The sequence below is a fragment of the Trachurus trachurus genome, assembly GCF_905171665.1.
Source record: "Trachurus trachurus genome assembly, chromosome: 9".
NCBI lineage: Eukaryota > Metazoa > Chordata > Actinopteri > Carangiformes > Carangidae > Trachurus > Trachurus trachurus.
In genome coordinates, this window is record NC_139895.1 from 28,081,227 (window position 1) to 28,104,627 (window position 23,401).

Here is a 23,401-nt window from a genome sequence, read left to right on the forward strand (position 1 = left end):
GAGCTCACTCTATGGTACAGACATATAATAAATAGATCGGATCTGACATCACTCAGCTGATCTATGAATCATCTCTCTATGAGTCCATTTTTGTAGCAGCATTATAGCAAAAACAAGCCAATGGAAACAGAGATCCCTGTTTCCCTGGAAACCTTTTACAAATCCTTAAGTCATCGCAACCCCCCACCCTACTCGCCTCCATCTCAGCCAATGACAGACAGTGATATTGCATTGTGGAAATAGATTCAGGGGTAATTATATTCCTACAATGTAATGGCAGCATGTAATGGCAACCTTTTTTTTTCTTTTTTAAAGTTTTACAAGCAAGAAATGCATTAAGGTGACATTACAACTTTGCCATGCTTGTTGCACATGCAGTGGAGGTGAAGCACAGAGGTAAGAAGGCATAGATTCGGGCAGCTGCTGAGCTTATGCAGGTTTAGGAAACGTCTGTGAGCAGAGTTTGGTACTAAAATCTGTAATGAGTCATTCTACAGAAAACTTGTACGACCGAGCATTTTCTCCAAAGATCAACCCGCCTCCTGAGAAGCTTTCTAATAATGCAATGGCTGAAGAAAAAACATTAAAGGTCCTAAGGAAGTAAAGGATGGCATAAACTAGCATTAAATTACATGCTATTCTTCTCGTGTACTGTGTAAGGGTGGTATATATAGTGCTTTAGAAAATACAATACTAGTGATGTTTGATTGTCTGAGATACAAGAAATAGAAAAGTAATTGGCTGTCTGTGCTGACAAGAGGCTACAGGTTGTAGGAAGTGGTGAGGCAAGAGAAGCAAAAGCACATATCTGGCTAGAACAGATCACAGGTCAGGGTGGAATATGAACCAGGAAGGCTCCAGATACGTTTTTAAAAACAGTAGGACTCCTCTGTAGTGTTTTATTTCATAAGGAGAAAAGAACGCAAGGTCCGAGGAATCACTGGGTGGACACAACAACATGCCTTATTCATTTCATTACAGGAAAACACCACCTCTGGAAAAGAGATAAAATGTTGATAGAATTTTTTTCTTTTTTTTTCCTTTTTGATTTTTTCGTTTTTTTAAAACACAGCGTGAGTCTTTGTCTTAATGATCCAGCTTGTCCTCAAGCATTATGTTGATGTATTATTGAGTGGTGCTCAAGATTGCCAAACCCATCTGAAAACAGTATTTGGTTAAACTGCTCCCCCCTTTTTCCTGTTAAAAAAAAAAAAGTCTGAGACAGCATTAGGTGTGTCGGGTTAAATTTTGTGTACAGATACTGACGTTCCTTTGTTTCCAGCTCGTCTTTGCTAGAAGAAAGGTGAGTGATGACAACCTCCTCCTCCTCCTCATCATCATTCTTGGCTACGGTACTCTGTTCTGAGCAACAGAAACTTGCCAAAATGTTTCCCCATCTTAAGAGCCATAACTTAATTTCTCACAAGTCTTGCATTAGGTTCCATGTTTGCAGGGCTGTGCAGGGAGCACAAACAGGGGGGAGGATGATCAGGATTCTGCAGGAGGGTCAGCGTCCTCGTCGACGGGTTTTGGTAGTTTTGTCAGGATTGCCTCTGCTTCCTCATACATCTGAAAAAGAGGAACAGGGATTGAGTGCGTGGGATTTATGGTGAGTTTTGGTGAATGTGGGGGAGGGGGTGGTGTGATCACTTACTGGCATGAATTGCACGTCCTGGAAGAGTTCCTGTATGAAACGTCTTGAGGTCAAGCGAAACATACAGTGGGCTAAGAGGTGAGAAACCTCGGAGTACAGGCAGATGTCATCAAATGCATATGAAAACTTCTCCTTTATCCTAAATGGAGGGGGAAATTGAACAGGACATTAAAAGACTTGTACTGATCTTTAACTGAACACACATCATTAATATACACTGAAAAAAGCGCTTTACGTCAGTAGTCCTGTTTCGTGGCCTTTGGTTCCTACAGAGGAGCTGAGGTTGATGATGAGGCGGAGCACCTCCTTCCTCAGCAAGACCCGAGAGGCGGGGCCATCTTCTGCTATCGCCTTTCCATCTGAAGGACGGAAATAAATATTGAATGTTCACCACAGAAAATACAATAATAATAATAGTTTCAATCTCAACTCTTGTTCACATTTCCATGTTTCCCACATTTTGTGTCATAAACTATGAACTGTTTTCTTGTCTGTAACAACATCTATTGCACGTCTGTGCGTCCTGGGTGAGGGATCCCTCCTCTGTTGCTCACCCTGAGGTTTCTCCAATTTTTTTCCCTGTTAAAAGGGTTTTCCATGGAGTTTTTCCTCAGTCGATGTGAGGGTCTAAGGGCAGAGGATGTTGTTACGATGCCATGTAAAGCCCTTTGAGACAAATTGTTTGTAAAAACGGGCTATACAAATAAAATTGCCTTGCCTTATTCCATTTTAATACTATTATATCTCTTCATTGTGGTTCGTTGTCGTCAGGTGTACAGTATGTTTGTTACCACCATCCCTACACCAGGCCTGTTGCAGGCCGGGGGCCGCAAAGGAAATCATTACATTTTGGTGCAGATCTATCAGAGCAAGACAGACGTGTGTGGGACTGTTTGACCTTGGTGGAGGCGCTTTCTTTTTCCTAACAGATTAGTTTCCTGCACTGTCCGTTATTCTTACCAATGACAATGTCGGCAGGTGTGGGTGTGCTACAGACTGAGCCTTGCGACACAGCAGCGTCGCTGCAGCCTGACACCCCAGAGAACTTGGACTGAGGCATCACCTCCAGACGATGGCCACTCTGACCTCCCCATGACGGGAAGTCAACATAGTCTGTTTGAAAAAACAAAAAAACAGGAGCACTCGTTATATTTTGCCATGAATTTGAAGTAGGTCCATGTTAATAATTTTTGTGTGTGCGTGCATGCGCGTGTTGGCTCACCTGTCCGAGGGTGTGTGCTGTTGAGCTGTGGCTGTGTGGGGTATCCAAGGACCATGGCTCCGACACAGTAGAGGCAGTTTTCTTCGGTGTGTTCCTGCAGCCCTGTCTCCTCTGCGCCCACCGTGTGGTTCTGGGTGTCACCGCGGCACACGATCAGCTCAGAGATACTGAACTGCTGCTTTAGTGCTGGGATAGCAGGACGATCGCCTAGAGGGAAGAACCCAACACAGATCAACCTCAACAATTGTCTTCTGCCAGTCTGTATTTTTTATGTGGTGTTTGTATGGTGTTGTGGAGGTCTTACTGTATGTATCTGAGAGCAAACCAAGACAAATTCCTATCACTTGTTGACATGGCAATACATTTCTTGATTTGACTTGAATCTATTTTTGAGAAAAACTCACAAATTCACTCAAAGGAGAATTCCGGTCATTTTCTAAATAACGCTCTACAGCTCTAGGTCCCTGAGTCCTACCGTAGGAAAAGACCCAAGAAAAATATGTGCAGCCCGGACATAGTTCTCCTCCTGCTAGCTGCGAAACTTTGCAGTTAAACAGCGAAGTAATGGGGCAGACCTTTAAAACCGTGAATTTGGCCTCTATTATAGAGCGTTATTTAGAAAATGACCGGAATTCTCCTTTAATATGACAGGAAACAGCATGTACCATCTCCATCGCCAAAGAGGAAACGTTTTCTCTCTTCAGATGGGGGGCTGATCCTCTGCTGAAAGTAGGCCGGGTCCCGGATGTTGAACATGTCACTGATGTCCATGGGCAGCGCTAAGCCGATGTAGTCGTCGTTGCACCCAAAGGTGGCGCTAGACACCATGGAGCGCACCGAGGAGCAGCGGTGAAGGGTGCTTTGGTTGATGGGACTGAGTAGCTCCTCTTTATCCAGAGAGGCGAAGCTTAGAGCTTTCAGAAACCTAGGGAGGGCAAGAGGAGAGGTGCGTGAGAGGATCCGGGGGGAGAGGCTGGGACAGAAAAAGGAGCATGGGGGAGTAAGTGAAAAAAAAATGTTGGATAAAAGCACAGAGATGGAGACATGGTGAGCAGAGAGTGAGAAGGATGTTGGGATCACAACAGGCTCTAGAGCCCGACATACTGCAGCAGAGCTATCAGGGCAGCAGCTACAGGAGAACTCACAATATGGCTCTGCCCTCAGGCACCGTGAAGAGTCTGTGTGCTCAGAGGGATAAAGCACACTGACAACTTTTCACACTCACCAACACACCCTCATTTTTGGTCCCAGGTAAATTCCTCCACCCATTCTTTCACACAATTACGCTGTATAACCACATCTATATGGCTTACGTTACCTGTGTGACGTTTACACCTCTATAAAAAGGGATACAGCTCCAAAAGGGGGCACTTCTACACTACAGGGCTACAGGAGTCAAAGCAATGGCAAAACAACTCTAGGCATAAGAGCTGCAGTTGCTCCTGAGGTAAAAGCAGCAAGAACACATTTGTCTGGAAGGAGCTACGTCTCGACTAAGGACGACACAGGGTCAGTCCACCCACCACGGTACCACTGATCTGGACAGCCTGCGGTACGGGCTTAAGATGTTTGGTTCTGGTTCTGGACACGTATCCCTCCTTTCTGATAGTCTGACAGACATGGTAGAGGGTGCACAAAAACATCACAACACCTGTCATTGCCAAGGTAGACAGAAACCAACCCCCGACACACAGCTGCTCAGGCTACAGCAGCGACAAAGGCGGAGAACAAGTGAACACACATCTTTCTGATCATGCGATGACAAACACATTAAAAATAAATAAACAAATAAACACATTCATGTAGACAAAGAGAGACATAGTGGCTGCTTTCTGTCATACAGTCCCTGTTAGGACAGCTGATTTACCTGCGAGGTGTTAATCTGGAGTCCAGGCTGCCGGTCTTCATAGTGATGGTGTCGGTGAACAACACGTCTTTAGCGGGCGAAGCCAGCGCTTCGCTGTGAGACAACGACGGGTGTATCCTCTGCTGCTGCAGCCTCTTCAGCGTGGCGTAGCCCAGCGCGTCTCTCGGGCTGGTGTACATGAAGCTGCAGTCGGCCAGGCTCTTGATGGTGGTCACTGAAGGAGACTTGAGGGACTGAGCTCTGCGAGGGAGGGTGTGCGAGGAGCCGGGCGGTACCAGAGAGAGGGTGGAGGACTTGGACATTGACATATTTGACAAGTGGTTGGTCTGAGCCTGGGGGGTGAGGGAGGAGAGCGTTTTGACAGTCTTGGCGGACACCACCGTGTTGAGGCTCACGCAGTCAGAAGAGTCCGGCTCGGGTTCGGGGTGCTCGGGGTTTCCGACGGTCTCCCTGGAGGGGCTGGAGCTCATGGAGCTGATGCCGCTGGTCGTTGTGTCTGTGTTAAAACTCTGACTGCGGCTTTTAAACTGAGTACCTCCGCCGCCGCCTCCGCCCCCTCCCACGTTGCCTCCGCTAGAGGAGGAACCGCCATCTCCTCCTGCCAGACGCTCCCGGCTGCTTTGCTCCCTCTCCCGGCTGGGATGCTCGACGGCCCCGTGCCCTCCTAGACCGCTCAGTCCCAGGCCGGAGCCGCCCCCTCTGGCCAGCCGTCCGTCCACAAGCTGCTCCTCGGAGCCCCCCCTGGTCCCGACGAAGGACGTCTCCAGGCTCACCGTGGGACTCTTCGGCATCCCTCTGCCATTATACACGGGGGTGAAAACGTCCCCCTGGTTGGAGCTGTAGATCGAGGGTTCTGTCACCGTCCTGTTCCGCCTCATGCTCCCCTTGAGTTCGGTGGGGGTGCGAGAGCCAGACGGGGTCTTGGGGTCGCTGGTGGAGCGCAGTTTCTTGCTGGGGAGGGACAGGGAGTTGAGGAGGCGGGTGCGAACGAAGCGCGTGGAGGCCAGGATGGTGAAGGGGCTGCGGTCTTTGACTGGTTTGGGGTGTAGATAGAAGGAGGACTCGTCCGACTGGTCCAGAACGTCACACTTGTCGTCGTCCAGGATGTACATGTCTGAAACAACAAAGAGTGAATCAAGAACACAACAGGAGTAAAAACCCAGCTAATGTGAATTATTACAGCTTTTGAAATCTCCTGATTATCATCACGGTGTAACGATGTACGTACTGGGCTGAGACTCGCTCTCGCTGTTGTGGCGTGAGCTGGTGGATTCAGAGTTCAGACTGAGGGTGCTCGGCACCGAGGAAAGTTCAGAGGTCAGCTGTGTGTCGACCTCATCTGGAGTGACAGGCCACAACGTCCTGCGACTGTGTCTGACCGCGTCCCAACCGTACTGCTTCAGCACCTCACAGCCCTGCCTGGTCTTGGAGATCACACCCAGCACGTAAACACACGTCCTGTGGACGGGAGATGACCGTTAGTCAACGCACCACAAGTTCTGCTTTTCATTGATTTCCTTCAGGTCAACACAGTGAAACGGACCATGGTTAAATTTCAGCTAATCCAGTGTAGAAGTAGTGTAGTACAAATATTCTGCTTTAAGATTTTAAGGTGCAGCTGAAGTCAAACCTTCATTTCATTATAACTATGTTATAACTATGTTCTAAGAAAATAGTTTTTAAAACTTTGGAGACTTTGCTAGGTTTGCAGGATAATAAGCAGTTTTTAATCACATTTTTCACTTCACTGTGTATATTTATATTTTGAGCTGCCCTCGTTACCAGAAAATCCTGTTTATTGAGAACACTGTGTTCCTTCAGAAGAAACCAAAAACTCCTACATACATGGGGATACAAAAATCTCAGTTTAGACTGATATACTGCTTGAAAATTAAACATGGCGGCTATAAGCGGATATCTGTGTCTCCTTCGATGCTACTCTAACGCAAGTCCTGTGAAGTTTTTGTTTTTAAAGGTGAATGGGATCTGGAAGGGACAAACAAAGTCTGACACACGACTCGAGACTGTACATTTTTTGATCTCACATGCCCCGATGGCTGGTGCTGCTCACTTTTTGGAGTCAAAACAAACAAAACTGGAGTATCATTTGTTTTTATTTTTACTAATGATGTCATGCAGATGTATTCTTCTGTCTGTTCCAAATAAACAAACAATTAAAAAAAGAAGAAAAGAAAGAAAATGAAACATGGGTATTTTGGTAAACTCTTACCCTCGTACTGAGAGCACCTCGCAGTGCTGAGCCAATGCGAGGATGTCAGGGATGACATTCTCCTCCTGCAGGAGATTCAGACCCCAGTTTGAAGAGCCAATGTTGCCCTGCGTGAAACAGACACACACACGCACTTTAACAGAATGGTCTCTTTATAACTATCATCATCATTTTGTCTTTGTCAGGGTAACTGATGTGCCATTAAAAGATAACAAGTGTGACTAACCAGTGCCCAGAGAGCAGCCTTCAGCTGTTTAATGCCCTCCCAGGTGTCCAGCATCGGGGAGCGAACCGTGTAGCTGAGGTCAGGAACCACACTCTGGAGAAGACAAAAAAAGACACATGTTAGGATGACAGGCAGCTAAATCTGGACAGCCCACAGCTCCCCGGAGACACATGAAGGAAATTAAAAAAGAGGGAAGGAGCACAGAGCTGTGCGGTTGAGCAGAGAAACAGTCTTCACCTGAGCCTCCAAAAGATGACAGCCTGTCTTATCATGGACCAGCTGACCGTACAAGTGCACAGGGAGATATACATTTGGTCTTTGTAACCTGGAGGCACAAGAGAAGAAATTCGATTAAAACTGTTTGCAGCATATCCTCTAAAATGTGAGCTACTGGTGACCGACTACTTCTAATCTTTGAGTCCAGTTTCTCACCTTTGGTTGCTGCGTCTGACATAGTTGTCTCCATCAACAGGTTTGCGGTAGGTTGTTAGTGCTTCATTGAGCTGCTCCTCTATCAGGTCCACGTACTTAAGGTTGTATTCCTGCAACACACAACATGTTGAGGTCACACAGGAAAAATAACAGACAAAGAATAAAAAATCATTGCTAATTAGATTGCACATCAATAATAATACCGATACCTTCTGCCATTTATCCAGCTGTTTGCTGACGTAACCCCTCTCGTTGAGGTAAGAGAAACCTTTAGGAATGGACAGGAACCTGAAGAGCAGGGAAATGGCATAGTTTCATTTAAGAGGGGACGTGAGTGCAGAAAATACTTTGAGCCACGTGTGTTAAGCTGCACTGATGTGTTTTATACTCACCTGAGGAGCAGAAGGAGGCCTTTGTCTCCCAGGTGAGACAGAGCTGGTTTCAGCTGGATGAGAGCATGGAGGTTGGCCTGTGAAGCAGCACGACACAGTCAGTCAGACAGACGGCAAACAAAAAGGACACAGCATCACAGCTCATACCCAAGTCAATGAATATCCACTAAATGTGTTCTGACTCTTTACTGGAGTGGAGGCTGCATTTACAGGCACTTTCCACTGCAACATCCTACTTGAAATTCAGCCGGTCTCTCAAACGCTCTAATAGGAGTTGTGCTGACTGTGCTAAGTGATGCACGTCACCTTGTCCTCGCAGGCCTCGTCCAGTATGTCCAGTGCCTCCATGGACACTGCCTTGCTGTGGTCGTGAAGCTGCGTCACCAGCAGCTCCATGCCCCAGCTACTGAAGAACTCGACGCCCGCACGCAGCAGCACGCGGAGGTGTTTGGTGGCATACAGCCGACAGATCTGCTCGGTGAGACAGGGAGTATTGTAGGAAAGAAGGGACATGGTTATTGTAGTTGTAGAGAGACACTGGCTTCCAGTGTAAATTAATGATGAGTTGATGCCCGATGTCTTACATCAGTAGCAGCAGTGAGGATCTTGGAGAGGATCACTCTGGCTAGACCATCTCTGCTGTAGTCCAGTGTGGATACAGCAAGTTTCAGCACAGCGTCCTGGTTCTTCACAGAGCACAGATTCAGCAGGCTGCAAAAACAGAAAAACAAGCACAGAAATTACACACTTGAGTTGTTGGTGGGACCTAAATCAAGTGTGTCTTGTGACAAATGCGTCATCAAAAGAATAAATGTGTCTGAGATTCTTTCACTACGCAGGCCTGGGAGCGCTCAGAGAACGCTCTTAGACTTGTGTGTTCCCTCACCACTGAAACAGGCCACATTTCTCCAGCAGTTTGACTCCCTGTGGGTGAGCAGAGAGCGTCCCCAGGAAGAGGAAGTAGTGTTGGCTGAGTGTGGTGAGCAGGCCATTGCTCTGCAGACAGCGCTCGGGCTTCAGTCCTGAGGACGAGGAGAGCCACGACACCATGTCCCTCACCAGGTCCTCCAGGTAGCCCTGGCCATCCTGGTAATAAAAGGAAGATGAGAGAGAGAGAGAGGTATGTTAGAAAACAACAAAGCTAAAAAAAAAATAAAAAAAGCAGGATTTTGCCTGTTGCGTGTGAGTTCATGCACACCTCTCTGACCTCATCTGAGTCCATGAGGAACTCAATAAACAGACAACCAACCACAGTGAGTTGTCTGGCCTTAGCGTGATCCAACGCCAGCCCTGCATACAGTTTACTACTGGGCTTATAAAAGTACAGCAGCCTCCGCACAAACCTGTAGAATGCAGAAAACAAAAGAGAGTTTAAAAAACGAGATGTTGCGCAAACCACTTTAAATACTGCAGTGTTTTTTGTTTTTTTAAGATATGCATGTCTTACTTGTGCATCTGTTCGTCTTTGTTGTTCCTGAGGTTTACATTTGGCCACTGGGAGAGAAAAACAACATTACAATATTAGACAAGGAAAAGAAGTTGACGATGAAGCGTGTGGTGCTCCATGAGAAGAGCCTGACCTTAAGGATGGTGGCAATGAGCAACCAGTTCCACTCCAGGTTCTGCTTGTGGTTGAGAATGTGACTGTCTCTCAGGTTCAGCATCAGAGCTTCCTCTGTGTCCTGGGAGGCAGAAAACATTGATTTTATGACATGAAAAGCAGGAACATGTGGCTGTTGATGTTTATCACTTCAATCATCCCATTTTGTTGCAAAAACTGTATTCACTCTACTTATGTAACTCATCAGCTTTGCAGAAAGAAAGGGAAAGAGCAAATGGTTCACAGCAGAGCCCTCTCGTACAAACATTGTATCTTTCTTCTATCTATCTTCACATATAGAAATTGGACATGAGCACTTAACATCTGGCTGCACACATCTGGCTATACACAACCTCCAAACAACACCCAGGTCATTTTTTAATGCCTTTAATTGATAGCACAGTGGAGATAGAGACAGGAAATAGGGGGGTAGAGAGGGGGAGAATGACATGCAGGAAAGGGCTGCCCGATGCGGGATTCGAACCGGGGCCGCCTGCAGTGAGGACTATAGCTCACTTGGTAGATCTGCTGCCCCACATCCAGGTCATTTAAGATGAAAAAATATGACATGTCAACAAATCTATTTTTGCGGTGAAACCAGTTTTTTTAATCATTTGTGATGGAAGTTGCTGTATCCGTTTCCCCATTTTTCAGTGTTTGTGCTCAGCCAACGAAACCACCGCAGATGTTTGTAGTGGGCAGACACTAACTGTGGGTGTGATGACAAACACAACTCAAACTACCTTAATATTTTGCAGCAACAACACTTTAAGCACCTTCATTGTTACCTTAATGACATAGATGTCCCTGTGGGAACGCGAGTGGGATTCTCTGCGGTTGTGTGAGGACACAGACTTGCGGACGATGTGGTCCAAGTAAAGACTGTGTGGTCTCAAACCTTTCTTCTTCTTCTCATGGAAACGTTTCAGATTGTTGACCGCTGCACTCGCTCGACTGGAACATACAGAGGAATACACATGCATGTTTTTATCTCCAAGAAAAATGTGAATATAATAACAGTAGTCGATAATAAAAGATAATATTTGTGTTCAGAATTAATTACTGTATTGTTATCACAGTTAAGAATACAACTGACCAGAGAGATTTTATTTTTAGAAAAGAAGTATGAGCGTGTGCGTGTGACTGTGTACTCACAGCCGTTTCTCCTGGGGGATGTCAAAGGAGGCTGCCATGTTGATGAGGGTGGGAAGGCAGTGCAGGTGGTGACTGTGGGAATGAGGAAGGATGGTGTTTGCCTAAACAGGAGAGAAGCGGGCGGAGGGAAAAGCAAAGATGCGTTTCGAAATGAGAATCTCAGTGGCCACTTACTCAGTGACAGAAGGCATTTGAAAATACACAAATCTTCAGTTGTTTATTTTGCAGTGTCACACAAGCACAAACATTTAGGGCTTTGTCAGTGTGCTAGATTTCAGTGGGTGAAATAATATTTTCTTTTTCCAGTTTTCCAAAACACGCTGTGTGTCTCAGATAACTTTCCCAACGTTTATATTACCATGTGTAGGAGTTCTCCCAACAGGATGGTGGCTCTGAGAGCGAGTTGGTCATCGCTACTGGTCACAACTTCAACGAGACCCTACAGAGGACAGAGGGAGGTGAGAGATGAGGTTGTGGCTTCATAGTCACATTCACATCATGAAGCTGCCATGCAGAAATGTAATGCAGATATGTGGTGTATGACTGTAAACACAATGCAATCACAGGTGCCAGGACTTGGCATCTTCCCTAAAAAACATTCAAGCCAAATATCAATTTCCATTTTATTAGTAGTTAAGAGCCAACTATAATATAAATTAATCCCTTGGTGCAAAGGTCTAAAAAACACCATATCAACTCACCTCTAACAGCCCACTGGTGATAAAGGCTGACAGGACAAATCCCAGGTAGTTGTCCATCAGATCAGGCCTAATGAAAAAAAGAAATGTGATTCATGGCTTGTGTCAACACTGGACTGTTTTCTTTAGTCAACCTGTTCCTCCTCTGCTCTCTCACCTCGAGCGGGCCCGATGGGGTAAGATGACTTTGGCCTCAGCAGCAACAAACCCATCAGACAGTCTCCAGGTGTCCTGGAACCTGGCAGGGTCTAAAGTAAAAAAAAGGCAAAGATCAGTTGTTTATGTGTGTGAATAAAATATGAACTGGATGGAAAAGTGTAAAATACTTTGGAGAATGCTTTCTGTCATGACCGTACAAGGCCACACAGCCAAACTACGACTGCATATCAAGTACTGTTATGTAGAACTGGATGGAAGTATAAAAATGAACTCTAAGAGTACAAAGACTGTTCACTCACCAACACTGAGGAGAGCTTCAGTGAAGTCTTGAGTTACAATGGGCACAGGGAGCCTGAATATCTCATATAACACCTCCAACAAGCCTTTCTGCAGGGGAAAATCAGATACATACACATTTGATATGGCACAAAGAACATTAAGCGGTGCCGGAAAGCACACTTCCAATACCCTAATGTTACTGCTGTGTAACACACTGTTCTGAAGGCTTAAGGGAGCCATAAGCTGCTTTCACACATGCACTGCAACCCTGAATCTATCTAAGCATTACCATGAGGAGCCGGATGTGAGAACGCCAATGTCTAAATCAGTTGGACTGGACATTAAATGGACTTTACCCTGTCTGCTCCTTGACACAAAGTCTGTGTAATGTCCAACTGAGCTGATGTGTGGACAGGGCCGGTCACTGTCCGCAGACTTCACAGTGAGCGACCGTGCACAATGATGGCATTTCTAGTATCCGGTCATCCCTCCCCTAAACCAAACTGAGTGTTTCCAGTAGGTGAGAACACGTCTCACATGACTTGACTTGACATGGACAATCTCTTGTTCTGTGCTACATGTGTGAACGGGCAACTCTGGGCAATGTCCACAGAGTCAGGTCTGCATGAGTAAACAAAAGAGAATAATAATATCTGCAAGCACTTGATCTGTTGGTCTGATTTGATCAGTGTGTGCTATGACAAATATATCTCAGTCAGTGCTTTGATACTCTGACTGCAGCCAGACACAAGAGAAAGCCTGTGTCTTTCAACATCTACGGTAAAATGAGATGTGATGGTCCCAAAAGCTTTACACATCAGTGAAGTTGCCAAGGTAGCAAACAAAAACTGTAAACTGTTTCTAAATCTACAAATGTCCTTCTTATCCCTGACTTTTTTTTAAATTTGGTATGCAGCTGTTTCAATACTCACCCTAACTTCCATATTTGGTATGCAAAGTAAACCAATTAAAGATTGGATTCCAGGATTTCCGGCCTTGCATAGGTTGATAATCCCTGAGTAAGAAAGAGAGACAAAGGGGCACATTTAACTTGTGTTATCCTCAGAATGAAAACGCATTTAATAAATAATTATTCACATGCTGTTATCACAAAATCCAAGTCCTTACCAGACCAGGAGCGAAAGGCTGCCACTATGGCCATTCTGCTCGACAAGAAACGGGCCTCTCTGTCCTCCCTGAGAACATGAAAACACACACACACATTACTAAGAGCGCACCAAGTTCCATACACACAACATCATTATGATCTCTCTTTGCACAGAGCACTGAAAAGCACTTCACAAAGGTTCAAACTGCACCACAAAGGAAAAACATCAAAAGGGAATCAATAAAAGATCTTTTAAAGCAAAAAGCAAATCTTTCAGAGTGACTTAAAGGATTGTGGCGACTTAGAGCGCTTTACATCCCCAGGCAAGTCATTCAGGAGTCAAGCAGCCCTGATAACAAGGGTCACGTCACAAACACACTATACAAACCCTCAACGTTCTCGACGCATGGTGATACCAATATAGGAATACAGCAAACAGTAAACAGAGGGAGATGTCAAAACACTATCTTTTTGTTTCTACTGTAACAGTAACACTCTTCATACCACCCATCTCATGCAAACGTATATAGACACACTCACTTGAGTTGCCCTTCAGCCGTGTCTGCATTGTGTCGGTAGTGAAAATCTGTGAAAGGGGCGAGGATTTGCTGGAGGACAGAACAAACACACAAAAGATGGATGAGTGCAAAATATAACAGGCTTATTAAGTATAATTAAGTAGAAATATTTAAACCAAACATCTTGGTGGAATAATGAAACTGCTATGGATCTCATATAACATGCATGTGGATACAATGGCTGCGATGAGGAAGGCGCCTCTCTCCCAGGTGTCTGTTTACAGACAACGAGGCTTTGGAGAAATGTTGTAACTGATTACTCTAAGCTCCATGGGAAAGAGACAGCCAACCTACGGCTGTAAATCCTGACTGGGATGACTCCCAGCACACCGGCTCATTTATAAACAGCAGCTTCCCCCCCCAGATCTGTATCTGTGTGTACCTCGAGCTCGACGTCAACACGCACGTACTGACGGGTACGTGGGTGGTTGAGTAGGTGGAGGATGGTGGTGATCAGTGCTTCGTTGATGCGACTCAGCTGACAGTCAATCACACTCTTCAGGATGGTGCTGAGGCCTCCTCGTTTGGCCACCACCTCTGGGTTCTTCAGGGCTGCACATGCAACAAAGGAAAAAAAGAGTTTTGTTTGTTCTTTCTCCAAAATGAGCTAATTTTACAAACTTTTGTGGGCGGACACAGCAATTCTCTCTCACCTAACTCGCATACAATGGCAATTGCTGCACGGACCATACGGTCTCTCTCTTGTAGTCCATCAGTGCCCACAGCAATTAGAGAGTTTGCGATAGAGGAGGGGAACAGCATTGCATTGACAGTGATAATCTACAGGGGGAGGGAGAGGAGAGAAACATGAGTCATCAAACAAGTCTGGACAAACAGAGGCAAAATATAACTACTCCTTTATCTCAGACAAAGGGAGATCAATTTTAGAAATGCAACAGCAGCGCCTGAATGTATTCGAAGGATTTTTGTAATATAGGAAATAATAGCAGAGATAAATGTAATGATAAGAGGCCAAGCTATATGCCATGAGCACAGGGTTTATGTTACTGCCTGTATGGCTAATAGTTCTGAAACTAGAGCTTGAAACTGTGTGTGTGTGTATGTGTGTGTGTGAAGAAGGTTTACAGTAAACTACAGAAAGAGCTATAAATAACCTCGCCTGCAGACTTGTGCAAAGTGTCCACACTCTGACACGGCTGCTAACCCAATGATCTCTCTGCTGGCACTAAGGCTGAGCTGCGAGGGCAGAGGGCAAATTCCCCCTCGTGACTTGACACTGTAAAAAATAAAACGGATGTGGAGGAACGGACAAATGAAAAATATGCGTATTATTGTCTCACCTTTCGGACTAGTCTCAGAGCCTGAGTCCTCTCCCCCTCATTGCTCTGCTGGATGTCAATGCATCTGAAACGCAGAGATATTATTAGTCGTGTCCTTGTTTCTTTTTCCCACAACAGAAGGAAAAATTACAGTGTGAAGACAAGAAAAGTGAGCATGACTGAGGCTTAACTCTTCAAAGGTCCTACCAAATTTCTGAACAGATTAAGTCATTTGCAGTAAAAAAGGAATACGCTCTAAAAGTCACGCAAGACAGCACGTGTCCATCCGACTGGTCAAAGCAGGATCTCACCTTGCTATTAAATAGTCGACCTGCAGTCTGAGGACCTTTTGCAGCACGGTGGTGTCTCTGATGAGGTAGCGGAGCGCCCGCAACCCTGCAGCACGCACCTCCTTGGCCTCATTCAGAAGAGCTAGACGCAGACTAGACAAAAAAAATCAAACAATTAGATTAGTCCAAAAAATGGATATGATGATTATTTACTAAATGAAAATTATTTACTAAACCTTTAAGAACAATAAAATTATTGCAAAAATCATCCAACTAGCCATCTTTCCTGACAGTTTCACATGCCTGTATACATAATATTCCAGTGAACCAGGAGGCACATGTCAGTAAAAAGTACACAGTGTACAATCAGTACTGACTGGTGGCTGATGACACTTACCAAACGATGATTTCTTCGTGTGTAAAGCCAAACTTTTCCTCACGGTGGCCAATGCTGCATAGCAGCTGTAACACAAAAACAGAAGCACAAATAAATGATTTGATAAAAAGGACTGCATCAACATGCCATTATATTGACACTAAAGCACCTTGTGGCATCTAGAGGGGAGTTCAATTGTCTACAAAGGGAACCACCCTTCACCTCAAGACGACATCAAAGTCAAAGACGCACAAAACTGACAAACAGAACAACACTTTCCTGAAGCCATGCAGCCGTGCCACTGTGTTTGTTGTAAAATTCATCTTCTCTCTTACACCCTGTCGCCGAGCTAACTGGAACAGGTGAATCATGAATGGATATTGGATAATGTTATGTTTCCCCTGATGGTAGATGGAGGTTATGATTACAGAAGGATTGAGACAACACATTTGTAGGTCCAGTAGTTGATGCTGGCTTTTGTCACCTCCACCATTTGTTGTTTATGAGTGTATGCACTTGTATGTGTTGGATATGTGAACAGAAATGGTGCGAACACAAGGCAAGCAATAGGTTGGCTGACTCTGTTGAATTTTTCCGCCCACTGACTGAGTATTTTCTCCTGTTTTTGTGTACCCTATCGGGCCAGGCAGTGGACCCTGGTTTCAGGATATATTATCCAATTTTAGCAATTGCTTCATTACAGGTCCTCCATTATTAACAGCGGCCCGACACACAAGATGCAAATTTTATGTGAACAAAAGCAGTTCATTTGAACTGCATTTGTGTACAGAAAATCTGAATAAGCCTTGTATACATAAGTCTTCATAAGTCAGACCAAGGCTAATGACAGCGCACTCTAGAAAACTCATTACATGCACAGGGTAATGAACTCCTGGGTAAAGGATGCTGCCATTTGGGAGCTGCCACCTTTCATACAGGCACCCTGAGGCACCAACAATGCAGTGCTTCTCCACCACAGTGGTTCAGTCTACCTCGGCCTATCCCGCTGCAGCATCAGCAGGGGAGATGAGCAGTAAATTCAGCTGGTAATTTATGTGCAAACTGTTTCTTTAAACTGAATATAAATCTCCTCTCGCCTTCATCGTGAACCGCAGAGCAGAGCGGGAGGAGAGATGGGATGGGTGAGCAGGGGCATGGTGGGTGAGTAGGGGGTTGTTTTAAACCAGCTGTGATGTCAGAGCCCAGGCAGGCAGCAGGGAGGGGGAGAGAGGAGATGGGGAGAGAGGGGCATGTGACACTGTCCGGGGGGATTAGGTCACCCTCTCTGTCCTGGAACCCTTATAAGGAGTCAGAGGCATGGTGTTGTAACAGACGTATACACACAGACACACACACACACACACACACACACGTCATGGCTATTACCCTCCTGTCCGTTGTAAACAGGAGAGTTCGTGTACAGATTACAGACTCACAACTCAGGCCCACACGCAGCCTTCAGCTCACTGCGGTGCCAGCTGAACAGTTGTCTGAGGGTCAACACACACCGGCTGCACGGCCACCAACAAGTGGTCAACACACGTCCATGACAGGTTACTGAGCAGTAAACATCTAAACATCTAGAGCCCAAGGCTGGTGAACTGGACAGTTGAATAAATGGCTTCGAAAATTCACAACGATGGGGTGATGAGCAACCCCCCCACCCCCATCCATATTAGCTGCAGTGTTGCAAGTAATTTTTTACACCCTGTTATTCCTGTTCAAACAGGAAAGCTCAAGACTATTTCTGTATGTGTGTGGGTCAAAGGCAAAGAAAAACACCCTGGAGAGGTCACTGGACCATCACAGGGCTGACACAGACCATGTCCACACAAAGGAAAACACTCAAATCTAAAAACAATTTCCATCTGAATAAGTTCTTTATCTTCAGTAAAATGCTAAAAAAAAAAACAGAAAATCAACTGCATCTGTCATTAGGGTCCGGGCAGCGCAGCTGACAGGACACTATTGTATTCCTAGGAATTCTTCTTCTTCTTCTTCTTCTTCTTCTTCTTTCTTTCTTTCTTCTTCCAAGGAAGTCATACTTCCCATGGGCGAAAACTCACCAAACTTTGCACAAAGGTCCAGTCCCATGCCAGATTCACTCAACTCCAAGGACATGTGCCCCCCCCTCCTAGGGGGGGCACAATAAGCGTTTAAATTTAAAAACTTTAAAAATTCCTACCAAACCAACGGTAGATGCTACAGTGTTGAAACTTCACCACAATGTAGCCTCAATACTGCTGAAACTTTTGTCCACTTAAACTTATTACAAATTATGAAGTCCATCACTCTGTTTTTTTCAATAACTGTAAAACTTTTAAAATGTATCTCCTCCCACAATTTTTGCTCAATTGACACCAAACTTGCTACAGAGCATCTCCAGACCGTCCTCCACAAAACTTGTTTCTCGGATTTTTGATTAAGCAAAAATTGAGCCTACAGTGCATGAAAACGTTTGACTGCAAACAGTACTGTAAACATATACCATCAAATTCTTGATAAATACATTTTCAATCTTCCTGAAAAAAAATGACAATATTCTGGAGTCATGGTTGATGAAGTTTGGCAAATATCAGAATTTTAACTCAAAAACTGAATTTTTGAGAACATTTTGAATTCTGCTCTCATGGGAACAACTGCAGTCAATGTGAGAGTGGAATTTATAAACATCAGATTTTCTCTTATGAAGCAAAACACTTATCATTAAAAACAAATCACCAACATTTCCATGCTGTCAAGATGCAATTTATGTATTATCAGATTTTTGTTTAGATGACTGAATTATTGACATTTTGACCATTTCATCACAACAGCTGCCCGGGCACTGGCTCACCTGAGTGGATAAATGAAGCTACACAGCAGGTCTCACTACCAGCCAATTAGCTCACCGAGTTAGGCGCTGGTTCTTGGTGTCAGAGATTGTGAGTTCGAGACCCAGCAAGGGTGATGATGATGATGATGACGGATCAAAATGTCACATGTCCTTAAGCTGTTTTGCTGTCTAAATGCAATTTATGTATTAACAGATTTTTGTTTAGATAATAGAATTTCTGACTTTCTGAAATCTGCGTTGACAACAGCTGCCCGGGCACTGGCTCACCTGAGTGGATAAATGAAGCTACACAGCAGGTCTCACTACCAGCCAATTAGCTCAGCGAGTTAGGAGCTGGTTCTTGGTGTCAGAGGTTGTGAGTTCGAGACCCAGCAAGGCTGATGGTGATGATGACAGATCAAAATGTCAGTTGACCTCAATATGAAACACAAGACAATTGTCCTAATGGTGGCATCACAGCAAGCCTCTAAATTAAAAAAAAAAACCAAATAGCTTGGACTGGTCCATGTGCGAAGGCTCTTAACATCTTAGACTCATAGTAGATGTTTGACAAATATCATTATTTTACCTCAAAAACTGATTTTTCTTTTTACTGTGGTTTCAAATCTGCCTACACGACAGTGAATGGCTTACTCAATTTGTGAAGCCACTGTTGAATGACACTTGTCAATTAGCTCAGTGCGATAGACAATGGTCTTTGGTTCCCGAGGTTGTGGGTTCAATCCTCAACTGATGCAAATTGAACATTATAAGGTCAGCTTTCTTGTCTTCCTATTCTCCTGTTTGTTGCTCAGAATTGCCTAAATTTGCCCAAAAGTAGCCCGGACCCGACCCATCGCTGCGCAGCAGCTATAATTCTTACTTATTTTTTCATTTGCAAACTATAAATCTGTGCATCACAGTCATTATGTACCGATAAGTGGGACACACACAGTCCAGTTATTTTCCCTGGTGCCTCGATCAATGGTTCTGTATTTCAGTTTAGCTGAACACAATGTAGCTGGTTTTGTGGAGTATAAGACTTTTTTTGACTTTTCACACTGTGCAATGTATTGGAAATTCCTCACTTCTACCATCAACATCACAGCGCCAAACTCCAGTAGAATATAAAGTAAAGTTGGGGGAAAAAATTATATTTTGGACCTGAGAGTCTCAGGTTCATAAGAACAATACCAGACATTAAAAATCTCAGGTTTCAAAGTCAGAGTGCTACTCTTGATGCACATTAGGTCAGAGTGCTTTCCCATCCCTAGGGCTCCTGTTACATTCACTGTCAGCATCACAATGACAGGCACAGCTAGCCCTGCTGGCAGCAACACCCAAGAGGAGAGGATCAAGGAGAGGTCAGTGGTGACACAACGACAGAGGAGGGGGAGCACGTTTAGCCGGTCTTTGCAGAAAATCTTTGAACAGTGACTCGACCTTCTTGAAAAGCTGTATGTTTGTATCTGCAGCTTTACAAGGCGCTCGTGTTGTTTTTTTGTTATGGGAGATACCCTGCAAATTTATGTTATTTTAATTAATTCACAGTGTTCCTCAAGTTCAAATAAAGCTTTGGGGTAAAAGCATCAGAACCTGACAGCGTTACCTTTATAAAGTTGTTCAGGTGGCCCAGTTTTCGCATGTTACTGACTCCATGCGGTTTGGCCACATTTTGGAGGATTTCTCGGAAGTTTTCTGATGGTTCTGTAAGAGAGCAAAAAAAGGAAATAAAATGTAACTAAGACAAGCATTAAGCCGTATTGACACAATAACAGTCAATGAACCGTATTTGATATGTTGCAGGAAGGAAGTTGGTTTAGCTGGTCAAACTAAATTAGTGTGTACAGTCAAAACAAGGTCTAGCCAGTAAAAGCAAGACTTGAGCGGGGAAGTGTTTTTCGTTTTCAGTTCCTTCCAGCTATTATTAAACAGAATAAACAAGTTCCAGATACTGCATTCAACAAAAAGATAAATGCTTAAAAAAAAACTATTATTATACCATCTTGATAAATAACATACAATATTTTCTCCTCAGTAACAAAGTTAGCCAAATTATGAGTGAGGTTCATTTTCAATGTGTAAAATAACAACAGTGAAAAAAAGATTTAAAGACATGAAAAGACAATCAGTGCTTATTGTACTGCTGCAAACTGTTTTTGCAAGCACTGATTGTATTCTGCATAACAGAGAACATAATGTACAAACATCTTTTCTATATTTCCATGAAGGAAAAGCACTAAATCAGTATTATTTACTCCTGTCTACTGGTGTGATATTAGATTCAATGAAATTAAACAAGCACTGACAGGCAATTTCAGTTCATATTAGGGGAAGATACACCGTTGCAGAATCAGACATACTTCGAGGTCATTTAATTGGCATACACAGGTGCAGTAGCACCAGGTTTAGACAAGTTTGAGCCTGTGTAACATCTAAGAATGTGCATATGAGGAAAAAACATCCGAGGTGAAATTTGCATGAGGATTTCTTGCTCGGTGATGTTCAAAGTCTTTGGCACTGACATGGTGGAGTCTTCTGTTTTAAAACTGCGCAAAGCTCCTGTGGCAAATCTCAATAATGCTATGACCCACTTACCCTAACCCGTAATTAAACTTCCTACATATCCTCCATACTATATTCTGACGATCTATAATGAAACAGCTGACAGATTAAGTGCACCCCTCCCTCCATCCAGCCTCCCACCCCATCCCATCCCTCGTTGTTGGCGAGACTGTTAACAGCGCTGGCTTTCAATGTTGATTTTATCTGACGTCCTCGTTGCAATAACAACCCCGGTTTGCACGGCTGTAATTGAACCAGTCGGGATGAAGTGTTGCTGCTGGAGGAGCAGCTCTGATCAGCCTGTGCAGCTGTGCATCAGTGCCAGTGAGACAAAACCACCCTGCGCAGCCTGTGATGTCTAATTGCTACTCAGCTAAACAGCCATGAAACCCGATTTCTCCTAGAGGGATGACCGGTGCATGACTGTAGCACTTATGGCTGGCTGGCTAAATAACAGGCTGTGTTGCCCACTCACACTATCCAAAACAACAGAGCGTCGTCATGGCTGGTTAGCTGTGGCAGCTAGCTCACGCTAACTCTGCTAGTTAGTTAGCTCGATGCCGCCTGTTATTATGATATTGTTGGCGATGCTGCCAGAGGGAACAGAAAGGGGGAAAGTACAACATAACAGCAGTGGTGGCAGGACTTGTGCACAGACTAACTGGGTTTTTCACTCCACGGGGCTGGTGTGTGCAGAAATGCCCCTCATCCATTTTGAACAATAATCGCTTTCAGGGTGATGTGATGCAGCCTCTGCTTACCTCTGGTCAGATCCAGCGGTACGTTTTCCTCCCCGCTGTCATTCCGACCTGTCACAAACACACACCGAGCACACGGGGAGGGGTCACACCAAGGTCATCACATGCACGAGAAATTCTAGTTTTGCAATATCCCGTTTTTAGAGATACCACGGGGTCGAGTTTTTCACGCTTACCTCGCATCCGAAGACTCCGGATAGGACGGCCGCGGAAGCTGGCCGCCATGTTTCCAGGAACATACACAACACCGGAAACTTCGCGGATTCTCGCGAGAGAGGAGACAACAGAAGGGGAAAAAAGGTGGGGTGTGTGACACGGACGCAACACAGCAGACCTCCCACAGACCTGAGATCAGCTGCATCCTGTTTAATCCCCCCCCCCCCCCCTCTAATCTTATCAGACATAAAAACATACATCTGTCCTGCTGTCCTGTCCCGACGGCATTATGGTCAACGAGGAGCGATCTATTTCACATTCTGGCATGCCTATAGCCTAACATCAATGGACGTCAAAATAAACTAACAGTACTAATTTTAACGACAAGCAGCAGCTTGAAGTAAATGCGCATATTAGATCCACTTGTTATACCCATAGACATTTATATATTATGTCTATGGTTATACCACCAATTTATCATAATGAATCCTGACTGTTCTCTGATTTAAAAAAAAAAAAAAAAAAAAAGAGAGAGAGAGAGAGACAGACAATGTATTGCATGGTCAATAAAAGTAATGAGTAATGATGATAGACAATGTTGTAGATGGTTTATCTCATATAGGCTACTGTATTTGCTCTGCAGTCTGTTCGAACTAGAGATTTTCAAGGCTTCAGCAGTGAAACTGACCTGGCAGCAGACTATCAAAGTTGCAAGAGTCATCCTAACCAGTAGGCGTCACCCAATCACTGATTTCTGTTACCGTACACACTGTCATTTCTGCTGCAATGGAAGCACAAATCCAAAACATAGAAAACAGTTGAACCTTGTCTCTGGATTATCCACATTGTCATAACCTATTCCAAACTATTTCAAAAGCAGAAAATCAACAGCCAGGACTGTGAATAGCACAGGTTATCCTATTAGCGTATTTCATTCAATAAATTCTAAATTCTAATTCTTCTAGAGTAAAATTTATGTGACTTTTCTCAAGATGTTTATGTGTTTCAGTCAGAGATATTTCCACTCAGTGTCCTAATGTCATCATAAACCTCTGACTCATAAGACAAAGACCCTGGCTCCTCCTCTTCATGACCTCTGTCGACAGACCTAGTCTTCACATGGTCCATTGAAAGAAAATGTGACCCCATATCATCAGAGTTCACTGCTCGGACCTTATGTTAGGGAAATAATAATCCAGACAAACCTTACACCAACAGTGTGTAATAAAAAATAATATAATTAACAACACTTTCACCACATAGACGGTGTCATCAAGTAGCCTAATTTAAAGCAGAAGTAAGCGATCCGGTCGTTTTGGCTAACTTCCTGTCAGCCGATGGAGTTAGCAGTCCCCGGCCTCGTCCCTACATCACCACATTCACGCGCATCCCTTGGCTGCACACACAGAGAGGACCGCCCCTTTATGCCGTTCTCTCTCCTCATTGGCTAAAGGTTGTAGGATACAAGGACAAGTTTTTCCTCGGCTTACAGCAGAGCAGAGTGACTGACAGACCCGTTTCAGACCAAACTGTCGGAAGATATAACTATTTAAGACATATT

General features: G+C 44.5%; 1 protein-coding gene across 3 annotated transcripts; it reads right to left on the minus strand.

The window, feature by feature from the left end:
• Positions 1-1,240: 1,240 nt before the first annotated feature.
• LOC310991255 (rapamycin-insensitive companion of mTOR-like) lies at positions 1,241-21,916 on the minus strand. Of its 3 annotated transcripts, none has more exons than XM_083978893.1 (37): positions 21,861-21,916; positions 21,688-21,735; positions 19,971-20,068; positions 15,568-15,632; positions 15,192-15,323; positions 14,902-14,965; positions 14,254-14,380; positions 13,983-14,152; positions 13,563-13,630; positions 13,043-13,110; positions 12,847-12,929; positions 11,935-12,022; positions 11,634-11,724; positions 11,480-11,546; positions 11,137-11,217; positions 10,779-10,879; positions 10,412-10,577; positions 9,604-9,705; positions 9,471-9,517; positions 9,231-9,366; positions 8,910-9,109; positions 8,608-8,734; positions 8,330-8,494; positions 8,024-8,100; positions 7,841-7,919; positions 7,632-7,741; positions 7,437-7,524; positions 7,200-7,292; positions 6,974-7,080; positions 5,972-6,201; positions 4,744-5,857; positions 3,542-3,801; positions 2,877-3,083; positions 2,615-2,767; positions 1,890-2,013; positions 1,655-1,793; positions 1,241-1,569 (listed from the first exon to the last, which is right to left on the minus strand). In XM_083978893.1, exons 1-37 carry the CDS (start codon positions 21,907-21,909, stop codon positions 1,489-1,491), a joined length of 5,205 nt encoding a protein of 1,734 aa, XP_083835019.1. In that variant the 5' UTR covers positions 21,910-21,916; the 3' UTR covers positions 1,241-1,488. The 3 variants fall into 3 exon arrangements, with proteins under 3 accessions (XP_083835019.1, XP_083835018.1, XP_083835017.1); XM_083978892.1 differs by having other exon boundaries at positions 3,542-3,849; XM_083978891.1 differs by having other exon boundaries at positions 3,542-3,849; positions 9,222-9,366.
• Positions 21,917-23,401: the final 1,485 nt, after the last annotated feature.